A 21,806-nucleotide genomic window follows, 5' to 3' on the forward strand; every position below is an offset into this window, starting at 1 on the left:
GGTAGGGGCATTCTCACCCCACAGCCCGTGGAACCCCGTCCCCAGCTCGCTGACCCCCACACCCCCACTCACTGACCCCCACACCCCCACTCACTGACCCCCCACACCCCCACTCACTGACCCCCACACCCCCACTCACTGACCCCCCACAACCCCACTCACTGACCCCCCACACTCCCACTCACTGAACCCACAGCCCCACTCACTGACCCCCACACCCCCAGTCACTGACCCCCACACCCCCACTCACTGACCCCACACCCCCACTCACTGACCCCCACACTCCCACTCACTGACCCCCCACACTCCCACTCACTGACCCCCACACCCCCACTCACTGACCCCACACACCCACACTCACTGACCCCCCACACTCCCACTCACTGACCCCACAGCCCCACTCACTGACCCCCACACCCCCAGTCACTGACCCCCACACTCCCACTCACTGACCCCCACACCCCCACTCACTGACCCCACACCCCCACTCGCTGATCCCCACACCCCCACTCACTGACCCCCACACTCCCACTCACTGACCCCACACCCCCACTCACTGACCCCACACCCCCACTCACTGACCCCCACACTCCCACTCACTGACCCCCCACACTCCCACTCACTGACCCCCACACCCCCACTCACTGACCCCCACACTCCCACTCACTGACCCCACACCCCCACTCACTGACCCCACACCCCCACTCACTGACCCCACACCCCCACTCACTGACCCCCACACTCCCACTCACTGACCCCCCACACTCCCACTCACTGACCCCCACACCCCCACTCACTGACCCCCACACTCCCACTCACTGACCCCACACCCCCACTCACTGACCCCACACCCCCACTCACTGACCCCACACCCCCACTCACTGACCCCCACACTCCCACTCACTGACCCCCACACCCCCACTCACTGACCCCACACCCCCACTCACTGACCCCCCACACCCCCACTCACTGACCCCACACCCCCACTCACTGACCCCCCACACCCCCACTCGCTGACCCCCACACCCCCACTCACTGACCCCCACACCCCCACTCACTGTCCCCCACACCCCCACTCACTGACCCTCACACCCCCACTCACTGACCCTCACACCCCCACTCACTGACCCCCACACTCCCACTCACTGACCCCCACACCCCCACTTACTGACCCCCACACCCCCACTCCCTGACCCCCACACTCCCACTCACTGACCCCCACACCCCCACTCACTGACCCCACACCCCCACTCACTGACCCCCACACTCCCACTCACTGACCCCCCACACTCCCACTCACTGACCCCCACACCCCCAATCACTGACCCCCACACTCCCACTCACTGACCCCCACACCCCCACTCACTGACCCCACACACCCCCACTCACTGACCCCCCACACCCCCACTCGCTGACCCCCACACCCCCACTCACTGACCCCCACACCCCCACTCACTGACCCCCCACACCCCCACTCACTGACCCCCACACCCCCACTCACTGACCCCCACACTCCCACTCACTGACCCCACACCCCCACTCACTGACCCCACACCCCCACTCACTGACCCCACACCCCCACTCACTGACCCCCACACTCCCACTCACTGACCCCCACACCCCCACTCACTGACCCCACACCCCCACTCACTGACCCCCCACACCCCCACTCACTGACCCCACACCCCCACTCACTGACCCCCCACACCCCCACTCGCTGACCCCCACACCCCCACTCACTGACCCCCACACCCCCACTCACTGTCCCCCACACCCCCACTCACTGACCCTCACACCCCCACTCACTGACCCTCACACCCCCACTCACTGACCCCCACACTCCCACTCACTGACCCCCACACCCCCACTCACTGACCCCCACACCCCCACTCCCTGACCCCCACACTCCCACTCACTGACCCCCACACCCCCACTCACTGATCCCACACCCCCACTCACTGACCCCCACACTCCCACTCACTGACCCCCCACACTCCCACTCACTGACCCCCACACCCCCAATCACTGACCCCCACACTCCCACTCACTGACCCCCACACCCCCACTCACTGACCCCACACACCCCCACTCACTGACCCCCCACACCCCCACTCGCTGACCCCCACACCCCCACTCACTGACCCCCACACCCCCACTCACTGACCCCCCACACCCCCACTCACTGACCCCCCACACCCCCACTCACTGACCCCCACACCCCCACTCACTGACCCCCCACACCCCCACTCACTGACCCCCCACACTCCCACTCACTGACCCCCACACCCCCACTCACTGACCCCACACCCCCACTCACTGACCCTCACACCCCCACTCACTGACCCCCCACACTCCCACTCACTGACCCCCACACCCCCACTCACTGACCCCACACCCCCACTCACTGACCCTCACACCCCCACTCACTGACCCTCACACCCCCACTCACTGACCCCCACACCCCCACTCACTGACCCTCACACCCCCACTCACTGACCCCCACACCCCCACTCACTGACCCCCACACCCCCACTCACTGACCCCCACACCCCCAGTCACTGACCCCCACACCCCCACTCACTGACCCCCACACCCCCACTCACTGACCCTCACACCCCCACTCACTGTCCCCCACACCCCCACTCACTGACCCCCCACACCCCCACTCACTGACCCCCCACACCCCCACTCACTGACCCCACACCCCCACTCACTGTCCCCCACACCCCCACTCACTGACCCCCACACCCCCACTCACTGACCCCCCACACCCCCACTCACTGACCCCCCCACACCCCCACTCACTGACCCCCACACCCCCACTCACTGACCCCCACACCCCCACTCACTGACCCCCAACAATCCCACTCACTGACACCCACACCCCCACTCACTGACCCCCCACACCCCCACTCACTGACACCCTCACACCCCCACTCACTGACCCTCACACCCCCACTCACTGACCCCCCACACCCCCACTCACTGACCCCCACACCCCCACTCACTGACCCCACACCCCCCCACTCACTGACCCTCACACCCCCACTCACTGACCCCCACACCCCCACTCACTGACCCCCCACACCCCCACTCACTGACCCCCACACCCCCACTCACTGACCCTCACACCCCCGCTCACTGACCCCCACACCCCCACTCACTGACCCTCACACCCCCACACACTGACCCCCACACCCCCACTCACTGACCCCCACACCCCCACTCACTGACCCCCACACCCCCACTCGCTGACTCCCACAATCGCGGCACCATGATGTGTAAACTCTCAACCTTCTCTCTGATTATCCACAACTCATCATCATCACCTCCCCTCCCTATCTCTGTAACCTCCTCCAGCCCCTACACCCCTCCCTATCTCTGTAACCTCCTCCAGCTCCTACAACCCTCCCTATCTCTGTAACCCCCTCCAGCCCCTACAACCCTCCCTATCTCTGTAACCTCCTCCAGCCCCCTACAACCCTCCCTATCTCTGTAACCTCCTCCATCCCCTACAACCCTCCCTATCTCTGTAACCTCCTCCAGCCCCTACAACGCTCCTTATCTCTGTAACCTCCTCCAGCCTCTACACCCCTCCCTATCTCTGTAACCTCCACCAGTCCCCTACAACCCTCCCTATCTCTGTAACCTCCTCCAGACCCTACAACCCTCCCTATCTCTGTAACCTCCTCCAGCCCCCTACAACCCTCCCTATCTCTGTAACCTCCTCCAACACCTGCAACCCTCCCTATCTCTGTAACCTCCTCCAGCCCCTACAAACCTCCCTATCTCTGTAACCTCCTCCAACCCCTGCAACCCTCCCTATCTCTGTAACCTCCTCCAGCCCCTACACCTCTCCCTATCTCTGTAACCTCTTCCATCCCCTACAATCCTCCCTATCTCTGTAACCTCCTCCAGCCCCTACAACGCTCCTTATCTCTGTGACCTCCTCCAGCCTCTACACCCCTCCCTATCTCTGTAACCTCCACCAGTCCCCTACAACCCTCCCTATCTCTGTAACCTCCTCCAGACCCTACAACCCTCCCTATCTCTGTAACCTTCTCCAGCCCCCTACAACCCTCCCTTTCTCTGTAACCTCCTCCAACCCCTGCAACCCTCCCTATCTCTGTAACCTCCTCCAGCCCCTACAAACCTCCCTATCTCTGTAGCCTCCTCCAGCCCCTACACCCCTCACAATCTCTGTAACCTCCTCCAACCCCTACAACCCTCCCTATCTCTGTAACCAACTCCAGATCCTACACCCCTCCCTATCTCTGTAACCTCCTCCAGCCCCCTACAACCCTCCCTAGCTCTGTAACCTCCTCCAGCCTCTACAACCCTCCCTACCTCCCAAACTACCTACAACCCCTACAACCCTCCCTATCTCTGTAGCCCCCTCCAAATGTGCAGCGGTCCCTCAGCACTGACCCTCTGACAATGATTTGTGTCTCTCTGTTTCTGTGTATCTGTGCGTGTGTGATTAAATGCATATGAGTGTGTGTCTGTGTGACTATGTGTTCCTCTGTGAGTGTGTTTGTCTCTGTGCGTGCAGTGTGAAGTGTGTTGTTTGCGTCTGAGTGTTGGTGTGTTTGTGGGTCTGAGTGTGAGTGCGTGAAGCTGTTTGTGAGTTTCTGTGAGTGAGTGTGTGTGAGTTTAGTGCATGTCAGAGTGAGGGTGTGGAAGTCTGCATGTGTGTCTCTGCGTGTGTGTCTGTGCGCGTGTGTGTGTGTGTGCCTGTGTGTGTGTGTGCCTGTGCATTTGTCCGTGCATGTGTGATAGTGTGTGGTTTTGTAAATATCCGTGTGTCTCTCTGGGAATGTGTGTCTGGGTGTGTGTGTGAGTGAGTGAGAGAGTGTGTGTGTGTGTGTGCTTGTGTGCCAGTGTGAGTGTGTGTTTGTGCGCAAGCGTGAGTTTGAGAGTGTGTTTGCATGTGTGTTTGCATGCCTGTGTGTGCGTGTGAATGTGTGTTTCCGTACCAGTGTGAGTGTGTGAGTGCGTGTTAGTGTGAGTGTGTGTGTGAGAGTGTGTTTGAGTGCCAGTGTGAGTGTGTGAGTGTGTGTTAGTGTGAGTGTGTGTGTGAGAGTGTGTTTGTGTGCCAGAGTGAGTGTGTGTGTGTGTGCGTGAGTGAGAGTATGTATGTGAATGTGTTTGAGTGCCTGTGTGAGTGTGTGTTTGTGCACAAGTGTGTGTGTGTGTGAGAGTGTGCTTTTGTGCCAGAGTGAGTGTGTGTTTGTGCACGAGTGTGAGTGTGTGTGAGTGTGTTTGCGTGCCTGTGTGAGTGTGTGTTTGTGCGCGAGTGTGTGTGTGTGAGTGTGTTTGTACACGAGTGTGTGTGTGTGTGTGGGAGTGTTTGTGTGCCAGAGTGTGTGTGTTTGTGCGCGAGTGTGTGTGTGTGAGTGTGTTTGTACACGAGTGTGTGTGTGTGTGGGAGTGTTTGTGTGCCAGAGTGAGTGTGTGTTTGTGCGCGAGTGTGAGTGTGTGTATGAGAGTGTTTGTGTGCCTGTGTGAGTGTGTGTGTGTGCGCGAGCGTGAGTGTTTGTGTGTGTGTTTGTGTGCCTGTGTGAGTGTGTGTATGAGAGTGTTTGTGTGCCTGTGTGAGTGTGTGTTTGTGCATGAGTGTGAGTGTGTGTATGAGAGTGTTTGTGTGCCTGTGTGAGTGTGTGTATGAGAGTGTTTGTGTGCCTGTGTGAGTGTGTGTATGAGAGTGTTTGTTTGCCTGTGTGAGTGTGTGTGTGGGAGTGTTTGTGTGCCTGTGTGTGTGCGCGAGTGTGAGTGTGTGTATGAGAGTGTTTGTGTGAGTGTGTGTGTGAGAGTGTTTGTGTGCCTGTGTGAGTGTGTGTGTGTGTGAGAGTGTTTGTGTGCCTGTGTGAGAGTGTGTGTGTGTGCACGAGTGTGAGTGCGTGTGTGTGTGCGTGAGTGTGAGTGTGTGTGTGAGTGTGTTTGTGTGCCTGTGTGAGTGTGTTTGTGCATGAGTGTGTGTGTGAGAGTGTTTGTGTGCCTGTGTGATTGTGTGTGTGCGCGAGTGTGAGTGTGTGTGTGCGCGAGTGCGAGTGTGTGTGTGTGCGCGAGTGTGAGTGTGTGTGTGTGTGTTTGTGTGCCTGTGTGAGTGTGTTTGTGTACGAGTGTGTGTGTTTGTGTGCGAATGTGAGTGTGTGTATGAGAGTGTTTGTGTGAGTGTGTGTGTGAGTGTTTGTGTGCCTGTGTGAATGTGTGTGTGTGCGCGAGTGTGACTATGTGTGTGTGCGCGAATGTGAGTGTGTGTATGAGAGTGTTTGTGTGAGTGTGTGTTTGAGAGTGTTTGTGTGCCTCTGTGTGTGTTTGTGTGTGCGCGCGAGTGTGAGTGTGTGTGTGCGCGAGTGTGTGTGTGTATGAGAGTGTTTGTGTGAGTGTGTGTGTGAGTGTGTGTGCGCGAGTGTGAGTGTGTGTTTGTGCGCAAGTGTGTGTGTGTGTGAGAGAGTGTTTGTGTGTGTGTGAGAGTGTTTGTGTGTGTGCGCGTGTGAGTGTGTGTTTGTGCGTGAGTGTGTGTGTGTGTGTGTGTGTGAGAGTGTTTGTGTGAGTGTGTGTGTGAGAGTGTGTGTGTGTGTGCGCGAGTGTGAGTGTGTGTGTGTGCGCGAGTGTGAGTGTGTGTTTGTGCGCGAGTGTGAGTGTGTGTTTGTGCGCGAGTGTGAATGTGTGATTATGTGAGTGTAATGATGGTGTCCAGTGAAACAGTTGCTTTGTTTTATGGGGGTAAGGTTCTGTGTTCCCAGCTCTGTGTGATATATATATATATAGAGTGCGAGGCAACCACAAGTCTAGATTTCACAAGCGACATCTAAACTAATCTAATCCACGCGGCAATCTGCTCAAAGCCACAGGGACAGGATAAGCGAGTTTCACAAACAGCTACCATGACAACCTGAAGCAGCAAAAGGAACCTGAAATTTCCTGTCCCAGTTCAAGCTTCAGCTAATATCACCACATCTCACACAGTGAGCAATGCAACCCACTTCACCCAGCTTACACAGCATGGGGTCAGGTACAGAGTAAAGCTCCCTCCGCACCTTCTCCATCAAACACTCCCAGGACAGGTACAGCACGGGGTTAGATACAGAGTAAAGCTCCCTCTACACCGTCCCCATCAAACACTCCCAGGACAGGTACAGCACGGGGTTAGATAGAGAGTAAAGCACCCTCTACACCGTCCCCATCAAACACTCCCAGGACAGGTACAGCACGGGGTTTGATACAGACACTGTTGGAGATAGGGAGAGTGAGAGTGAGAGAGAGATGGAAAGAGAGAGATGGTGAGGGAGAGAGAGAGAGACAGAGTGAATGGGAGACGGAGAGAGTGGCAGAGAGAGAGCAATTGAGAGAGAGAGACAGAGACACAGAGGGAGAATGACAGACTGAGTGACTGAGAGAGAGAGAGAGCAAGTGAGAGGGAGACAGAGAGAAGGAGAGAGAGAGAGAGAGAGAAGGAGATAAAGACAGGGAGAGAAGGACAGACAAAAGGAGAGAGAGAGACAGGGAGAGAGAGACAGAGAGACAGAGAGAAGGAGAGATAGAGACAGAGAGAGAGAGAGACAGAGAGGAGAGATAGAGACAGAGAGAGAGAGAGCAAGCGAGAGAGACAGGGAGAGACAGAGATAGACAGGGAGAGAGATAGATAGAAAGATCTGAATAATCCACCTTGCCTCTTCTCTGTGTCTGGTCTCTCGGGAGGTTGAGGAGGTGAGTGGGGGGCTAATCCTCCTCATGGAGTGGGGTCAGTGTTGATGAATTTGGGTGGGTGACTGTGGACTGACGGGACACACACACACACACAGCGCTGGGAGGGGCACAGAGAGTGCCCTCTCGTCTGGTTTAACAGCCCCTGGAGGGATTATTAACAACCGTGGGATAACCCTTCCCCCCACCCCCTCGCAGACTCCTCACAGCCTCACACCTACAGAGTCCACCCCGAAGCTCAACCTTTCTCTGTTCAGTGTGAAGCTATCCACTTTGGCAGGGAAAAAACACAGAAGGGCAGAATATTATTTAAATGGTCTTAGGTTGGGAACCGTTGCTGTACCGAGGGACCCGGGTGTCCTTGTACACCAGTCACTGAAAGCAAACAGGAAGGTGCAGCAAGCAGTTGGGGAGGCAAATGGGACAGTGGTCTTCATTGCGAGGGGACTTGAGTACAGGAGCGAGGGTGTCTTACTCCAGCTGTACAGGGTCTTGGTGAGACCACACCTGGAGTATTGTGGGGGCAGTTTTGGTCTCCTTACCTAAGGAAGGATATACTTGCCCCTAGAGGGAGAGCAGCAAAGGTTCACCAGACCGATTCCTGGGATAGCAGGATTGTCGAATGAGGAGAGACTGGGCCGACTCGGCCTGTATTCACTGGAGTTTAGGGGAATGAGAGGGGATCTGATTGAAAGGTATAAAATTCTGACAGGGATGGACAGACCGGATCCAGGGATGGTGTTCCCTCTGGCTGGGGGCAGGGGGGGGTGTCTAGAACAAGGGGGGTCACAGTCTCAGGATACGGGGTGGGCCATTTGGGAGTGAGATGAGGAGAAAGGTCTTCACTCAGAGGGTGGTGAACCTGTGGAATTCTCTACCTCAGGAGGCTGTGGAGGTCCCAGTCCCTGAATATGTTTAAGAAGGAAATAGATGGATTTCTAGACTCGAAAGGCGTGAAGGGGAGAGAGCGGGGGGACGGTGTTGAGATAGAGGGTCAGCCATGATCGTATTGAATGGGGGAGCAGGCTCGAGGGGCTGAATGGCCTCCTCCTGCTCCTATTTCCTACGTTTCTGTGTTAATATGTTCCAACACCACATTATGCACATTGATTGCTTCATTTCCAGTACAAGGTTTAAATTAGATTGGGTTGTGAAATACTTCCGAAAGGCAAAATTCTCCTTTCCTTATCTCTACACGGCTGTCCATACTCCTCCCCAGCTCTGCAAATAGCCCGGTCAGCGAGACTCTCAAGAACAGAGGGAGCGCCGCACTGTCAGAGGGTCAGTGCTGAGGGAGCACCGCACTGTCGGAGGGTCAGTGCTGAGGGAGCACCGCACTGTCGGAGGGTCAGTGCTGAGGGAGCGCCGCGCTGTCGGAGGGTCAGTGCTGAGGGAGAGCCGCACTGTCGGAGGGTCAGTGCTGAGGGAGCGCCGCACTGTCAGAGGGTCAGTGCTGAGGGAGTGCCGCACTGTCAGAGGGTCAGTGCTGAGGGAGTGCCGCACTGTCGGAGGGTCAGCGCTGAGGGAGTGCCGCACTGTCAGAGGGTCAGTGCTGAGGGAGAGCCGCACTGTCGGAGGGTCAGTGCTGAGGGAGAGCCGCACTGTCAGAGGGTCAGTGCTGAGGGAGCGCCACGCTGTCGGAGGGTCAGCGCTGAGGGAGAGCCGCACTGTCGGAGGGTCAGTGCTGAGGGAGCGCCGCACTGTCGGAGGGTCAGTACTGAGGGAGCGCCGCACTGTGGGAGGGTCAGTGCTGAGGGAGAGCCGCACTGTCAGAGGGTCAGTACTGAGGGAGCGCCGCACTGTGGGAGGGTCAGTGCTGAGGGAGCGCCGCACTGTGGGAGGGTCAGTGCTGAGGGAGCGCCGCACTGTCGGAGGGTCAGTGCTGAGGGAGCGCCGCACTGTCGGAGGGTCAGTGCTGAGGGAGAACCGCACTGTCGGATGGGCAGATGAATGCTTGAAGGGGAGTTCAAAGAGTTTCTCCTGTACATGTCCAGTCTGTGAATCCTCTGTTTTTCCCCCAGCTGTGTCGAGGCGTGACCCGGTTCTGCAGCCCAGAGAGTGCGCAGGTATGGACCTCCGGACTGGTCAGCGCTATGCGAAACCAACAGCGCAGAGACTGTCCCAGGGCGATAACCACCAGCAACAGCTACTCATCACACAGCTACAGAGATGTCACCAGCTATACAGCACAGCACACCTACAGCCAGACATCAAGGTAAACAGCCGGCAGTCTAACTCCCGTCTGCGGCCATCTCCCTCTCTCTCACACTCTTGTATCGGCGGAGGTTTCTCTAACCCTCTCTCTCTCTCTCACTTCTCTATCTGGGGAGGTGTCTCTAACCCACTCTCTCCCTCACACTCCTGTATCTGGGGATGTCATTCTGACCCCCTCTCCCTCACACTCTTGTATCTGGGGAGGTCTCTCTAACCCCCTCTCTCTCAAACTTCTGTATCTGGGGAAGTCTCTCTAACCTTCTCTCTCACTCACTCCTGTATCTGCGGAGGTCTCTCTAACTTCCTCTCTCTCTCTCACACTCCTGTATCTGGGAATGACTCTCTAACCCCCTCTCTCTCTCTCACATTCCTGTAGTTGGGGAAGTCTAATCCTCTCTCTCTCACACTACTGTAGTTGGGGTGATCTCTCCAAACCTCTCTCTCCCTCACACTCCTGTATCTGGGAAGGTCTGTCTAAACCTCTCTCTCACACTAAGGTATCTGGGGAAGTCTCTCTAACCCCCTCTCTCTCTCTCACACTCCTGTATCTGGGGAGGTCTCTCCAACCCCCTCTCTCTCATTCAAACTCCTGTATCTGGGATGGTCTCTCTAACCCTCTCTCTCCCTCACTCACTCCTGTATCTGGGGAGGTCTCTCTAACCCCCTCTCTCCCTCACTCACTCCTGTATCTGGGGAGGTCTCTCTAACCTCCTGTCTCTCTCTCACACTCCTGTATCTGGGGAGGTCTCTCTAACCCCCTCTCCCTCTCACACTCCTGTGTCTGGGGAGTTCTCTCTAACCCCCTCTCTCTCACACACTCCTATTTCTGCGAATGTCTCTCTAATCCCTCTCTCTCATACTCCTGTATTTGTTGAGGTCGCTCTAACACTCTCTCTCACCCTCCTGTATCTGGGGAGGTCTCTCTAACACTCTCTCTCACACACACTCCTGTACCTGCGGAGGTCTCTTTAACACTCTCTCTCTCACACTCCTGTATCTGGGGAGGTCTCTCTAACATTCTCTCTCACACACACTCCTGTACCTGCGGAGGTCTCTTTAACACTCTCTCTCTCACACTCCTGTATCTGGGGAGGGCTCTCTAACCCCCTCACTCTCTCACACTCCGGTATCTGGAGAGGCCACTCTAACCCACTCTCTCTCTAACACACCTCTAACTGGGGAGGTCTCTCTAACCCCCTCTCTCACTCACACTCCTTTATCTGGGGAGGTCAGTCTAACCCCCTATCTCTCACACACTCCAGTATCTGGGGAGGTCTCTCTAAACCCCTGTCTCCTTCACAGTCCTGTATTTGGGGATTTCTCTCTCAGCCACTTTCTCTCACTCACTCCTGTATCTGGGAAAGTCTCTCTAACCCGCTCTCGCCCTCACTCACTCCAGTATCTGGGGAGGTCTCTCAAACCCCCTCTCCATCTCACACTCCTGTATCTGGGGAGGTCTCTCTAAACCTCTCTCTCTCTCTCACACGCACTCCTGTATCTGCGGAGGTCTCTTTAACAGTCTCTCTCTCTCTCACACTCCTGTGTCTGGGGAGGTCTCTCTAACCCTCTCTCTCACACTCCTGTATCTGGGGAGGTCTCTCTAACCCCCTCTCTCTCTCACACTCCTGTATCTGCGGAGATCACTCTAACACACTCTCTCTCTCGCACACTCCTGTATCTGGGGAGGTCTCTCAAACCCCCTCTCCCTCTCACACTCCTGTATCTGGGGAGGTCTCTCTAACACTCTCTCTCCCTCTCACACACTCCTGTATCTGGGGAGGGCTCTCTAGCCCCCTCCCTCTCTCACACTCCTGTATCTGGGGAAGCTACTCTAACCCCCTCTCTCTCCCTCACACTCCTGTATCTGGGGATTTCTCTCTCACCCTCTCTCTCTCACTCACTCCTGTATCTGGGAACGTCTCTCTAAACCCCTCTCACTCTCACCCTCCTGTATCTGGGGTGGTCTCTCTAACCCTCTCTCTCCCTCACATTCCTGTATCTGGGGAGGTCTCTATAAACCTCTCTCTCACACTTCTGTATCTGGGGAGGTCTCTCTCACTCCCTCTCTCTCAATCATTCCTGTATCTTGGAAGTTCTCTCTAACGCTCTCTCTCCCTCACACTCCTGTATCTGGGAAGGTCTCTCTAAAAATCTCTTTCACACTCCTGTATCTGGGGAGGTCTCTCTAACACTATCGCTCTCTCACAATCCTGTATTTGGGGAGGTCTCTCTAACCCCCTCTCTCTCTCACACTCCTGTATCTGGGGAGGTCTCTCTAACCCTCTCTCTCTCTCACACACACACACACTCCTGTATCTGCGGAGGTCTCTTGAACACTCTCTCTCTCTCTCACACTCCTGTACCTGGGGAGGTCTTTCTAACACCCCCTCTCTCCCTCACACTCCTTTATTTAGGGAGGTCTCTCCAACACTCTCTCTTTCTCATACTCCTGTATCTGGGGAGGTCTCTCTAAACCCCTCTCTCCCTCACACTCCTGTATCTGGGGATTTCTCTCTCACCATCTCTCTTTCACTCACTCCTGTATCTGGGAATGTCTCTCTAACCCCATCTTTCCCTCACTCACTCCAGTATCTGGGGAGGTCTCTCTAGCCCGCTCTCACTCTCACACTACTGTATCTGGGGAGGTCCCTCTAACCTTCTCTCTCACACTCCTGTATCTGGGGAGGACCCTCTAACCTTCTCTCTCACACTCCAGTATCTGGGGAGATCTCTCTAACCCACTCTCTTCACACTGCTGAATCTGGGGAAGTCTCACCCTCTCCCTCTCTCACACTCCTGTATCTGGGGAGGTCTCGCTTACCCACTCTCTCACACTCCTGTATCTGGGCAGGTCTCTCTAACCCTCTCTCTCACAATCTTCTATCTGGGGGGGTCTCTCTAAACCTCTCTCTCTCTCACACACACACATCTGTATCTGGGAAGGTCTCTCTCACTCCCTCTCTCTCAATCACTCCTGTATCTTGGGAGTTCTCTTTAACCCTCTCTCTCCCTCACATTCCTGTATCTGTGAACGACTCTATAGACCTATCTCTCACACTCCTGTACCTGGGGAAGTCTCTCTAATCCACTCTCTCTCTCACACTCCTGTATCTGGAGAGGTCTCTCTAACCCTCTCTCTCTCTCACACTCCAGTATCTGGGGAGGACTCTCCAAACCCCTCTATCCCTCACGGTCCTGTATCTGGGGAGGTCTCTCTAACACTATCTCTCTCTGTCTCTCTCTCACACTCCTGTATCTGGGGAGGTATCTCTCACTCCCTCTCTGTCACTCACTCCTGTATCTTGGAAGTTCTCTCTAACCCTCTCTCTCCCTCACACTCCTGTACCTGGGGATGTCTCTCTAACCCGCTCTCTCCCTCACAAAATTGTATCTGGTGAGATCTCTCTAACCCTCTCTCTCTCACACTCCTGTATCTGGGGATGTCTCTCTCACCCCCTATCTCCCTCACACTCCTGTATCTGGGGATGTCTCTCTCACCCCCTATCTCCCTCACACTCCTGTATCTGGGGAAGTCTCTCTAACACTCTCTCTCTCACAATCCTGAATCTGGGGTGGTCTCTCTAACTCTCTCTCTCCCTCATACTTCTGTATCTGGGGTGGTCTCTCTAACCGTCTCTCTCTCTCACACTCCTGTATCTAGGGATGTCTCTCTAACCCCCTATCTCCCTCACACTCCTGTATCTGGGGAAGTCTCTCTAACCCTCCCTCTCTGACACTCCTGTATTTGGGTAAGTCTCTCTAACCGTCTCTCTCTCACACTCCTGAATCTGGGATGGTCTCTCTAACCCTCTCTCTCACACTCCTGTATTTGGGGAAGTCTGTTTAACACTCTTTCTCTCACACTCCTGTATCTGGGGAAGTCTCTCTAACCCTCTCTCTCTCACAGTCCTGTATTTGGGGAAGTCTCTCTAACAATCTCTCTCTCACGCTCCTGTATCTGGGGATGTCTCTCTAAACCTCTCTCTCACACTCCTGTGTCTAGGGAGGTCTCTCTAACACTCTCTCTCACACTCCTGTATTTGGGGAAGTCTCTCTAATCCTCTCTCTCTCTCACTCCTGTATCTGGGGATGTCTCTCTAACCCCCTAACTCCCTCACACTCCTGTATCTGGGGAAGTCTCTCTAACCCTCTCTCTGACAATCCTGTATTTGGGGAAGTCTCTCTAGCCCTCTCTCTCTCACACTCCTAAATCTGGGATCGTCTCTCTAACCCTCTCTCTCACACTCCTGTATTTGGGGAAGTCTCTTTAACACTCTCTCTCTCACACTCCTGTATCTGGGGAGGTCTCGCTAACCCTCTCTCTCAAAATCGCGTATCCTAGGAGGTATCTCTAACACTCTCACTCTCTCACACTCCTGTAACTGGGGAGGACTCTCTCCCTCCCTCTCTCACACTCAATCCTGTATCTTGGGAGGTCTGTCTAAACCTCTCTCTCCCTCACATTCCTGTATCTGGTGAGGTCTCTCTAATCCTCTATATCTCACACTTCTGTATCTTGGGTGTTCTCTCTAACCCTCTCTCTCTCACAATCTTGTATTTGGGGAAGTCTCCCTAACTATCTCTCTCTCTCGCTCCTGTATCTGCGGTGGTCTCTCTAACCCTCTCTCTCCCTCACACTCCTGTACCTGGGGAGGTCTCTCTAACCCCCTCACTCTTTCACACTCCTGTATCTGGAGAGGTCTATCTAACCCCCTCTCTCTCACACTCCTGTATCTGGGGAGGTCTCTCTAACCCCGTCTCTCTCACACATTTGTACCTGGGGAGGTCTCTCTAAACCCCTCTCTCTCTCTCTCTCAAGCTCTTTTATCCAGGGAGGTCTCTCTAAGCCCCTCTCCCTCTCACACTCCTGTAACTGGGAACGCCTCTCTAACCCCCTCTCCCTCTCACACTCCTGTATCTGGGGAGGTCTCTCTAACACTCTCTCTCACTCTCACACTCCTGTATCTGTGGAGGTCTCACTCACTCCCTCTCTCTCACTCACTCATGTATCTGGAGAGGGCTCTCTAACCCTCTCTCTCTCACACTCCTGTATCTGGGGAGGTCTGTCTAACCCCATCAAACTCTCACACTCCTGTATCTGGGGCGGTCTCTTTAACCCTTTCTCTCTCTCTCACACTCCTGTATCTGGGCAGGTTTCTGTAACCCTCTCTCTCACACTCCTGTATCTGGGCAGATGTCTATAAACCTCTCTCTCACACTGCTGTATATGGGGAGGTCTCTCTCACTCCTTCTCTCCCACTCACTCCTGTATCTGGAGAGTCTCTCTAACCCTCTCTCTCTCACAATCCTGTATCTGCGGAGGTCTCTCTAACCCTCTCTCGCTCTCTCACTCCTCTATCTGGGGAGGTCTCTCTAAAGCACTCTCTCCCTCATACTCCTGTATCTGGTGAAGTCTCTCTAACCCTCTCTCTCTCACAATCCTGTATCTGCGGAGGTCTCTCTAACCCTCTCTCTCTCTCACACTCCTGTATCTGGGGAGGTTCTCTAACCCTCTCTCACTCACTCGCCCCAGTATTTGAGGAGATCTCTGAAACCCCTTCTCTCTCTCAGTCCTGTATCTGGGGAGGTCTCTCTAACCCTCTCTCTCACACTCCTGTATCTGGGGAGGTCTCTGTAACCCCTTCTCTCCCTCACACTCCTGTATCTGGGGAGGTCTGTCTAAGCCCCTCTCTCTCTCACACTCCTGTATCTGGCGAGGTCTCTCTAAACATCCCTCTCACACTCCTGTATCTGGGGAGGTCTCTCTAACCCCCTCTCTCTCTCACACTCCTGTATCTGGGGAGGTCTGTCTAACCCCATCAAACTCTCACACTCCTGTATCTGGGGCGGTCTCTTTAACCCTTTCTCTCTCTCTCACACTCCTGTATCTGGGCAGGTTTCTGTAACCCTCTCTCTCACACTCCTGTATCTGGGCAGATGTCTGTAAACCTCTCTCTCACACTGCTGTATATGGGGAGGTCTCTCTCACTCCCTCTCTCCCACTCACTCCTGTATCTGGAGAGTCTCTCTAACCCTCTCTCTCTCACAATCCTGTATCTGCGGAGGTCTCTCTAACCCTCTCTCGCTCTCTCACTCCTCTATCTGGGGAGGTCTCTCTAAAGCACTCTCTCCCTCACACTCCTGTATCTGGTGAAGTCTCTCTAACCCTCTCTCTCTCACAATCCTGTATCTGCGGAGGTCTCTCTAACCCTCTCTCTCTCTCACACTCCTGTATCTGGGGAGGTTCTCTAACCCTCTCTCACTCACTCGCCCCAGTATTTGAGGAGATCTCTGAAACCCCTTCTCTCTCTCAGTCCTGTATCTGGGGAGGTCTCTCTAACCCTCTCTCTCACACTCCTGTATCTGGGGAGGTCTCTGTAACCCCTTCTCTCACTCACACTCCTGTATCTGGGGAGGTCTGTCTAAACATCCCTCTCACACTCCTGTATCTGGGGAGGTCTCTCTAACCCCCTCTCTCTCTCACACTCCTGTATCTGGCGAGGTCTCTCTAAACCTCACTCTCACACTGCTGTGTCTGGGGAGGTCTCTCTAACCCCCTCTCTGTCTCACAAGCCTGTATCTGGCGAGGTCTCTCTAACCATTCTCTCTCACACTCCTGTATCTGGCGAGGTCTCTCTAACCCTCTCTCTCATACTCCTGTATCTGGGGAGGTCTCTCTAACCCTCTCTCTCACAATTTGTATTTGGGGAAGTCTCCCTAACCATCTCTCTCTCACACTCCTGTATCTGGGGTGGTCTCTCTAACACTCTCTCTCACTCTCACACTCCTGTATCTGTGGAGGTCTCACTCACTCCCTCTCTCTCACTCACTCATGTATCTGGAGAGGGCTCTCTTACCCTCTCTCTCTCATACTTCTGTATCTGGGGAAGTCTCTCTAACCCTCTCTCTCACAATTTGTATTTGGGGAAGTCTCCCTAACCATCTCTCTCTCACACTCCTGTATCTGGGGTGGTCTCTCTAACACTCTCTCTCACTCTCACGCTCCTGTATCTGTGGAGGTCTCACTCACTCCCTCTCTCTCACTAACTCATGTATCTGGAGAGGGCTCTCTTACCCTCTATCTCTCACACTCCTGTATCTGGGGAGGTCTGTCTAACCCCATCAATCTCTCACACTCCTGTATCTGGGCGGTCTCTTTAACCCTTTCTCTCTCTCTCACACTCCTGTATCTGGGCAGGTGTCTGTAACCCTCTCTCTCACACTGCTGTATATGGGGAGGTCTCTCTCACTCCCTCTCTCCCACTCACTCCTGTATCTGGTGAGGTCTCTCTAACCCTCTCTCTCTCACAATCCTGTATCTGGGGAGGTTCTCTAACCCCCTCGCACTCACTCGCCCCAGTATTTGAGGAGGTCTCTGAAACCCCTTCTCTCTCTCACTCCTGTATGTGGGGAGGTCTCTCTAAAGCTCTCTCTCTCTCACACTCCTGTATCTGGGGAGGTCTCTCTAGCCCTCTCCCTCCCTCATGCTCCTGTATCTGCGGAGGTCTCTCTAAACCTCCCTCTCACACTCCTATATCTGGGGAGGTCTCTCTAACCCCCTCTCTTTGTCACACTCCTGTATCTGGGGAGGTCTCTCTCTAACCCCCTCTCCCTCACTCACTGATGTATCTGGAGAGGTCTCTCTAACCCTCTCTCTCTCTGACACTCCTTTATCTAGGAAGGTCTTTCTAAACCTCTCCCTCCCTCACTCCTGTATCTGGGGAGTTCTCTCTGAACCTCTCTCTCACACTCCTGTATCTGGGGAGGACTGTCTAACACCCTCTCTCTCTCACACTCCTGTATCTGGGGAGGTCTCTCTAACCACCTCTCTCTCTCACACTGCTGTATCTGGGGAGGTCTCTCTAACCCTCTCTCTCTCACACTCCTGTATATGGGGAGGTCTGTCTAACCCCCTCTCTCTCACACACTCCTTTATCTGGGGTGGTCTCTCTAACCCACTCTCTCTCTCACACTCCTGTATCTGGGCAGGTCTCTGTAACCCTCTCCCTCTCAATCCTGTATCTGGGGAGGTAATTCCAAACCTCTCTCTCTCTCACACTCCTGTATATGGGGAGGTCTCCCTAACCCCCTCTCTCTCACAATCCTGTATCTGGGGAGGTTTCTCTAGCCCTCTCTCATAGTCAGTCTCCTATATCTGGGGAGGTATCTCTAACCCTCTTTCTCTGTCGCACTCCTGTGTCTGGGGAGGTCTCTCTAACCCACGCTCTCTCACAATCCTGTGTCTGTGGAGGTCTCTCTACCCTCTCTTTCACACTCCTGTATCTGTTGAGGTCTCTCTAACCCTCTCTCTCACACTCCTGTATCTGGGGAGGTCTCTCTAACCCTCTCTCTCACACTCCTGTATCTGGGGAGGTCTCTCTAACCGTCTCTTTCACACTCCTGTATCTGGGGAGGTCTCTCTAACCCCCTCTCTCACTCTCCTGTATCTTGAGAGATCTCTCAAACCCCTGTCTCTGTCTCTCACAATCCAATATTTGGGGAAGTCACTCTAACCCTCTCTCTCTCACACTCCTGTATCTGGGGAGATCTCTCTAACCCCCTCTCTCTGTCGCACTCCTGTAACTGGGGATGTGTCTAACCCCTCTTCTCTCACTCACACTCCTTTATCTGGGGAAGTCTCTCTAAACCTCTGTCTCTCTCACACTCCTGTATCTGGGGAGGTCTCTCTAAACCTCTCTCTATCTCACACTCCTCTATCTGGGGAGGTCTCTCTAACCCCCTCTCTTTCACACTCCTGAATCGGAGGAGATCTCTCTAAACCTCTCTCTCACAACCCTGTATCTGGGATGGTCTCTCCACTCCCTCTCTCTGTCGCACTCCTGTATCTGGGGATGTCTGTCTCAACTCCTCTCTCTCTCACACTCCTGTATCTGGAGAGGACTCTTTAACCCACTCTCTCACACTCCTGTATCTGGGGAGGTCTCTCTAACACTGTCTCTCACACTACTGTATCTAGAGAGGTCTCTCAAACAACTATCTCTCTCTTACAATCCTGTATCTGGCGAGGTCTCTCTAACCCTCTCTCTCACTCTCCTGTATCTTGAGAGATCTCTCAAACCCCTCTCTCTGTCTCTCACAATCCTATATTTGGGGAAGTCACTCTAACCCTCTCTCTCTAACGTTCCTGTATCTGGGGTGGTCTTTCTTACCCTCTCTCTCACTCACTCCTGCATCTGGGGAAGTCCCTCTAACCCTCTCTCTCTCACACACTCCTGTATCTGGGGAGGTCTCTCCAACACCCTCTCTCACACTCCTGTATCTGGGGAGGTCTCTCTAACCATTCTCTCTCACACTCCTGTAACTGGGGATGTCTCTCTCTAACCCCCCCCCTCTCTCACTCACACTCCTTTATCTGGGGAGGTTTCTCTAAACCTCTCTCTCGCTCAGACTCCTGTATCTGGGGAGTTCTCTCTAAAACTCTCTCTCACACTCTTCTATCTGGGGAGGTCTCTCTAACCCCCTCTCTTTCACACTCATGAATCTGAGGAGATCTCTCTAACCCTGTCTCTCACAATCCTGTATCTGGGGAGGTCTCTCTAACCCCGTCTCTCTCTCACCATCCTCTATCTGGGGAGGTCTCTCTAATCCCTTCTCTCTCACACACTCCTGTATCTGGGGAGGTCTCTCTAACCACCTCTCTCTCACTCACACTCCCTTATCTGGGGAGGTCTCTCTAACACCCTCTCTCTGTCACACTCCTGTGTCTGTGGAGGTCTGTCTAACCCTCTCTCTCACACTCCTGTATCTGGAGAGGACTCTCTAACCTACTCTCTCTCTCACACTCCTGTATCTGGGGAGGTCTGTCTAACCCCATCAATCTCTCACACTCCTGTATCTGGGCGGTCTCTTTAACCCTTTCTCTCTCTCTCAAACTCCTGTATCTGGGCAGGTGTCTGTAACACTCTCTCTCACACTGCTGTATATGGGGAGGTCTCTCTCACTCCCTCTCTCCCACTCACTCCTGTATCTGGCGAGGTCTCTCTAAACCTCCCACTCACACTCTTGTATCTGGGGTGGTCTCTCTAACCCTCTCTCTCTCTCACACTCCTGTATCTGGGGAGGTCTCTCTAAACATCTCTCTCACACTCCAGTACCTAGGGAGGTCTCTCTAACCCACCCTCTCTCTGTCACACTCCTGTATCTGGGGAGGTCTCTCTCTAACCCCCTCTCCCTCACTCACTGATGTATCTGGAGAGATCTCTCTAACCCCCTCGCTCTCACACTCCTGTACCTGGGGAGGTCTCTCTAAAACTCTCTCTCTCTCTCACACTCCTGTATCTGGGGAGGTCTCACTCAATCCATCTCTCTCACTCACTCCTGTATCTGGAAAGGTCTCTCTAACCCTCTCTCTCTCTGACACTCCTTTATCTAGGAAGGTCTTTCTAAACCTCTCCCTCCCTCACTCCTGTATCTGGGGAGGTCTCTCTAACCCCGTCTCTCTCTCACACTGCTGTATCTGGGGAGGTCTCTCTAACCCTCTCTCTCTCACACTCCTGTATATGGGGAGGTCTGTCTAACCCCCTCTCTCTCAAACACTCCTTTATCTGGGGTGGTCTCTCTAACCCACTCTCTCTCTCACACTCCTGTATCTGGGCAGGTCTCTGTAACCCTCTCCCTCTCAATCCTGTATCTGGGGAGGTAATTCCAAACCTCTCTCTCTCTCACACTCCTGTATATGGGGAGGTCTCCCTAACCCCCTCTCTCTCACAATCCTGTATCTGGGGAGGTTTCTCTAGCACTCTCTCATAGTCAGTCTCCTATATCTGGGGAGGTATCTCTAACCCTCTTTCTCTGTCACACTCCTGTGTCTGGGGAGGTCTCTCTAACCCATGCGCTCTCACAATCCTGTGTCTGTGGAGGTCTCTCTACCCTCTGTCTCACACTCCTGTATCTGGGGAGGTCTCTCTAACCCTCTCTCTCACACTCCTGTGTCTGGGGAGGACTCTCTAACCCTCTCTCTCACACTCCTGTATCTGGGGAGGTCTCTCTAACCGTCTCTTTCACACTCCTGTATCTGGGGAGGTCTCTCTAACCCCCTCTCTCACTCTCCTGTATCTTGAGAGATTTCTCAAACCCCTGTCTCTGTCTCTCACAATCCAATATTTGGGGAAGTCACTCTAACCCTCTCTCTCTCACACTCCTGTATCTGGGGAGATCTCTCTAACCCCCTCTCTCTGTCGCACTCCTGTAACTGGGGATGTCTCTAACCCCTCTTCTATCACTCACACTCCTTTGTCTGGGGACGTCTCTCTAAACCTCTGTCTCTCTCACACTCCTGTATCTGGGGAGGTCTCTCTAAACCTCTCTCTATCTCACACTCCTCTATCTGGGGAGGTCTCTCTAACCCCCTCTCTTTCACACTCCTGAATCGGAAGAGATCTCTCTAACCCTCTCTCTCAAAATCCTGTATCTGGGGAGGTCTCTCTAACCCTGTCTCTCTCTCACCATCCTCTATCTGGGGAGGTCTCTCTAACCCCTTCTCTCTCTCACAATCCCGTATCTGGGGAGGTCTCTCTAACACGCTCTCTCTCTCACACTCCTGTGTCTGGGGAGGTCGGTCTAACCCTCTCTCTCACAATCCTGTATCTGGGATGGTCTCTCCACTCCCTCTCTCTGTCGCACTCCTGTATCTGGGGATGTCTGTCTCAACTCCTCTCTCTCTCACACTCCTGTATCTGGAGAGGACTCTTTAAGCCACTCTCTCTCTCACACTCCTGTATCTGGAGAGGACTCTTTAACCCACTCTCTCTCTCACACTCCTGTATCTGGGGAGGTCTCTCTAACACTGTCTCTCACACTACTGTATCTAGAGAGGTCTCTCAAACAACTATCTCTCTCTTACAATCCTGTATCTGGTGAGG

The 21,806-nt window shown here is 54.3% G+C and overlaps 1 protein-coding gene across 2 annotated transcripts in view; it reads left to right on the forward strand.

Annotated features, from left to right (window-relative positions):
• The window catches only part of LOC121275077 (histone deacetylase 4-like), a 252,384-nt gene that overhangs the window by 53,426 nt on the left and 177,152 nt on the right, over positions 1–21,806 (forward strand). For both annotated transcript variants that reach the window (XM_041182481.1, XM_041182482.1), the window contains one exon: positions 9,732–9,925. In XM_041182481.1, the coding sequence (XP_041038415.1) occupies positions 9,732–9,925 (194 nt within the window). The remainder of the gene's footprint in view (positions 1–9,731; positions 9,926–21,806) is intronic.

Source organism: Carcharodon carcharias (assembly GCF_017639515.1).
Source record: "Carcharodon carcharias isolate sCarCar2 chromosome X unlocalized genomic scaffold, sCarCar2.pri SUPER_X_unloc_11, whole genome shotgun sequence".
Taxonomy (NCBI): Eukaryota; Metazoa; Chordata; class Chondrichthyes; order Lamniformes; family Lamnidae; genus Carcharodon; species Carcharodon carcharias.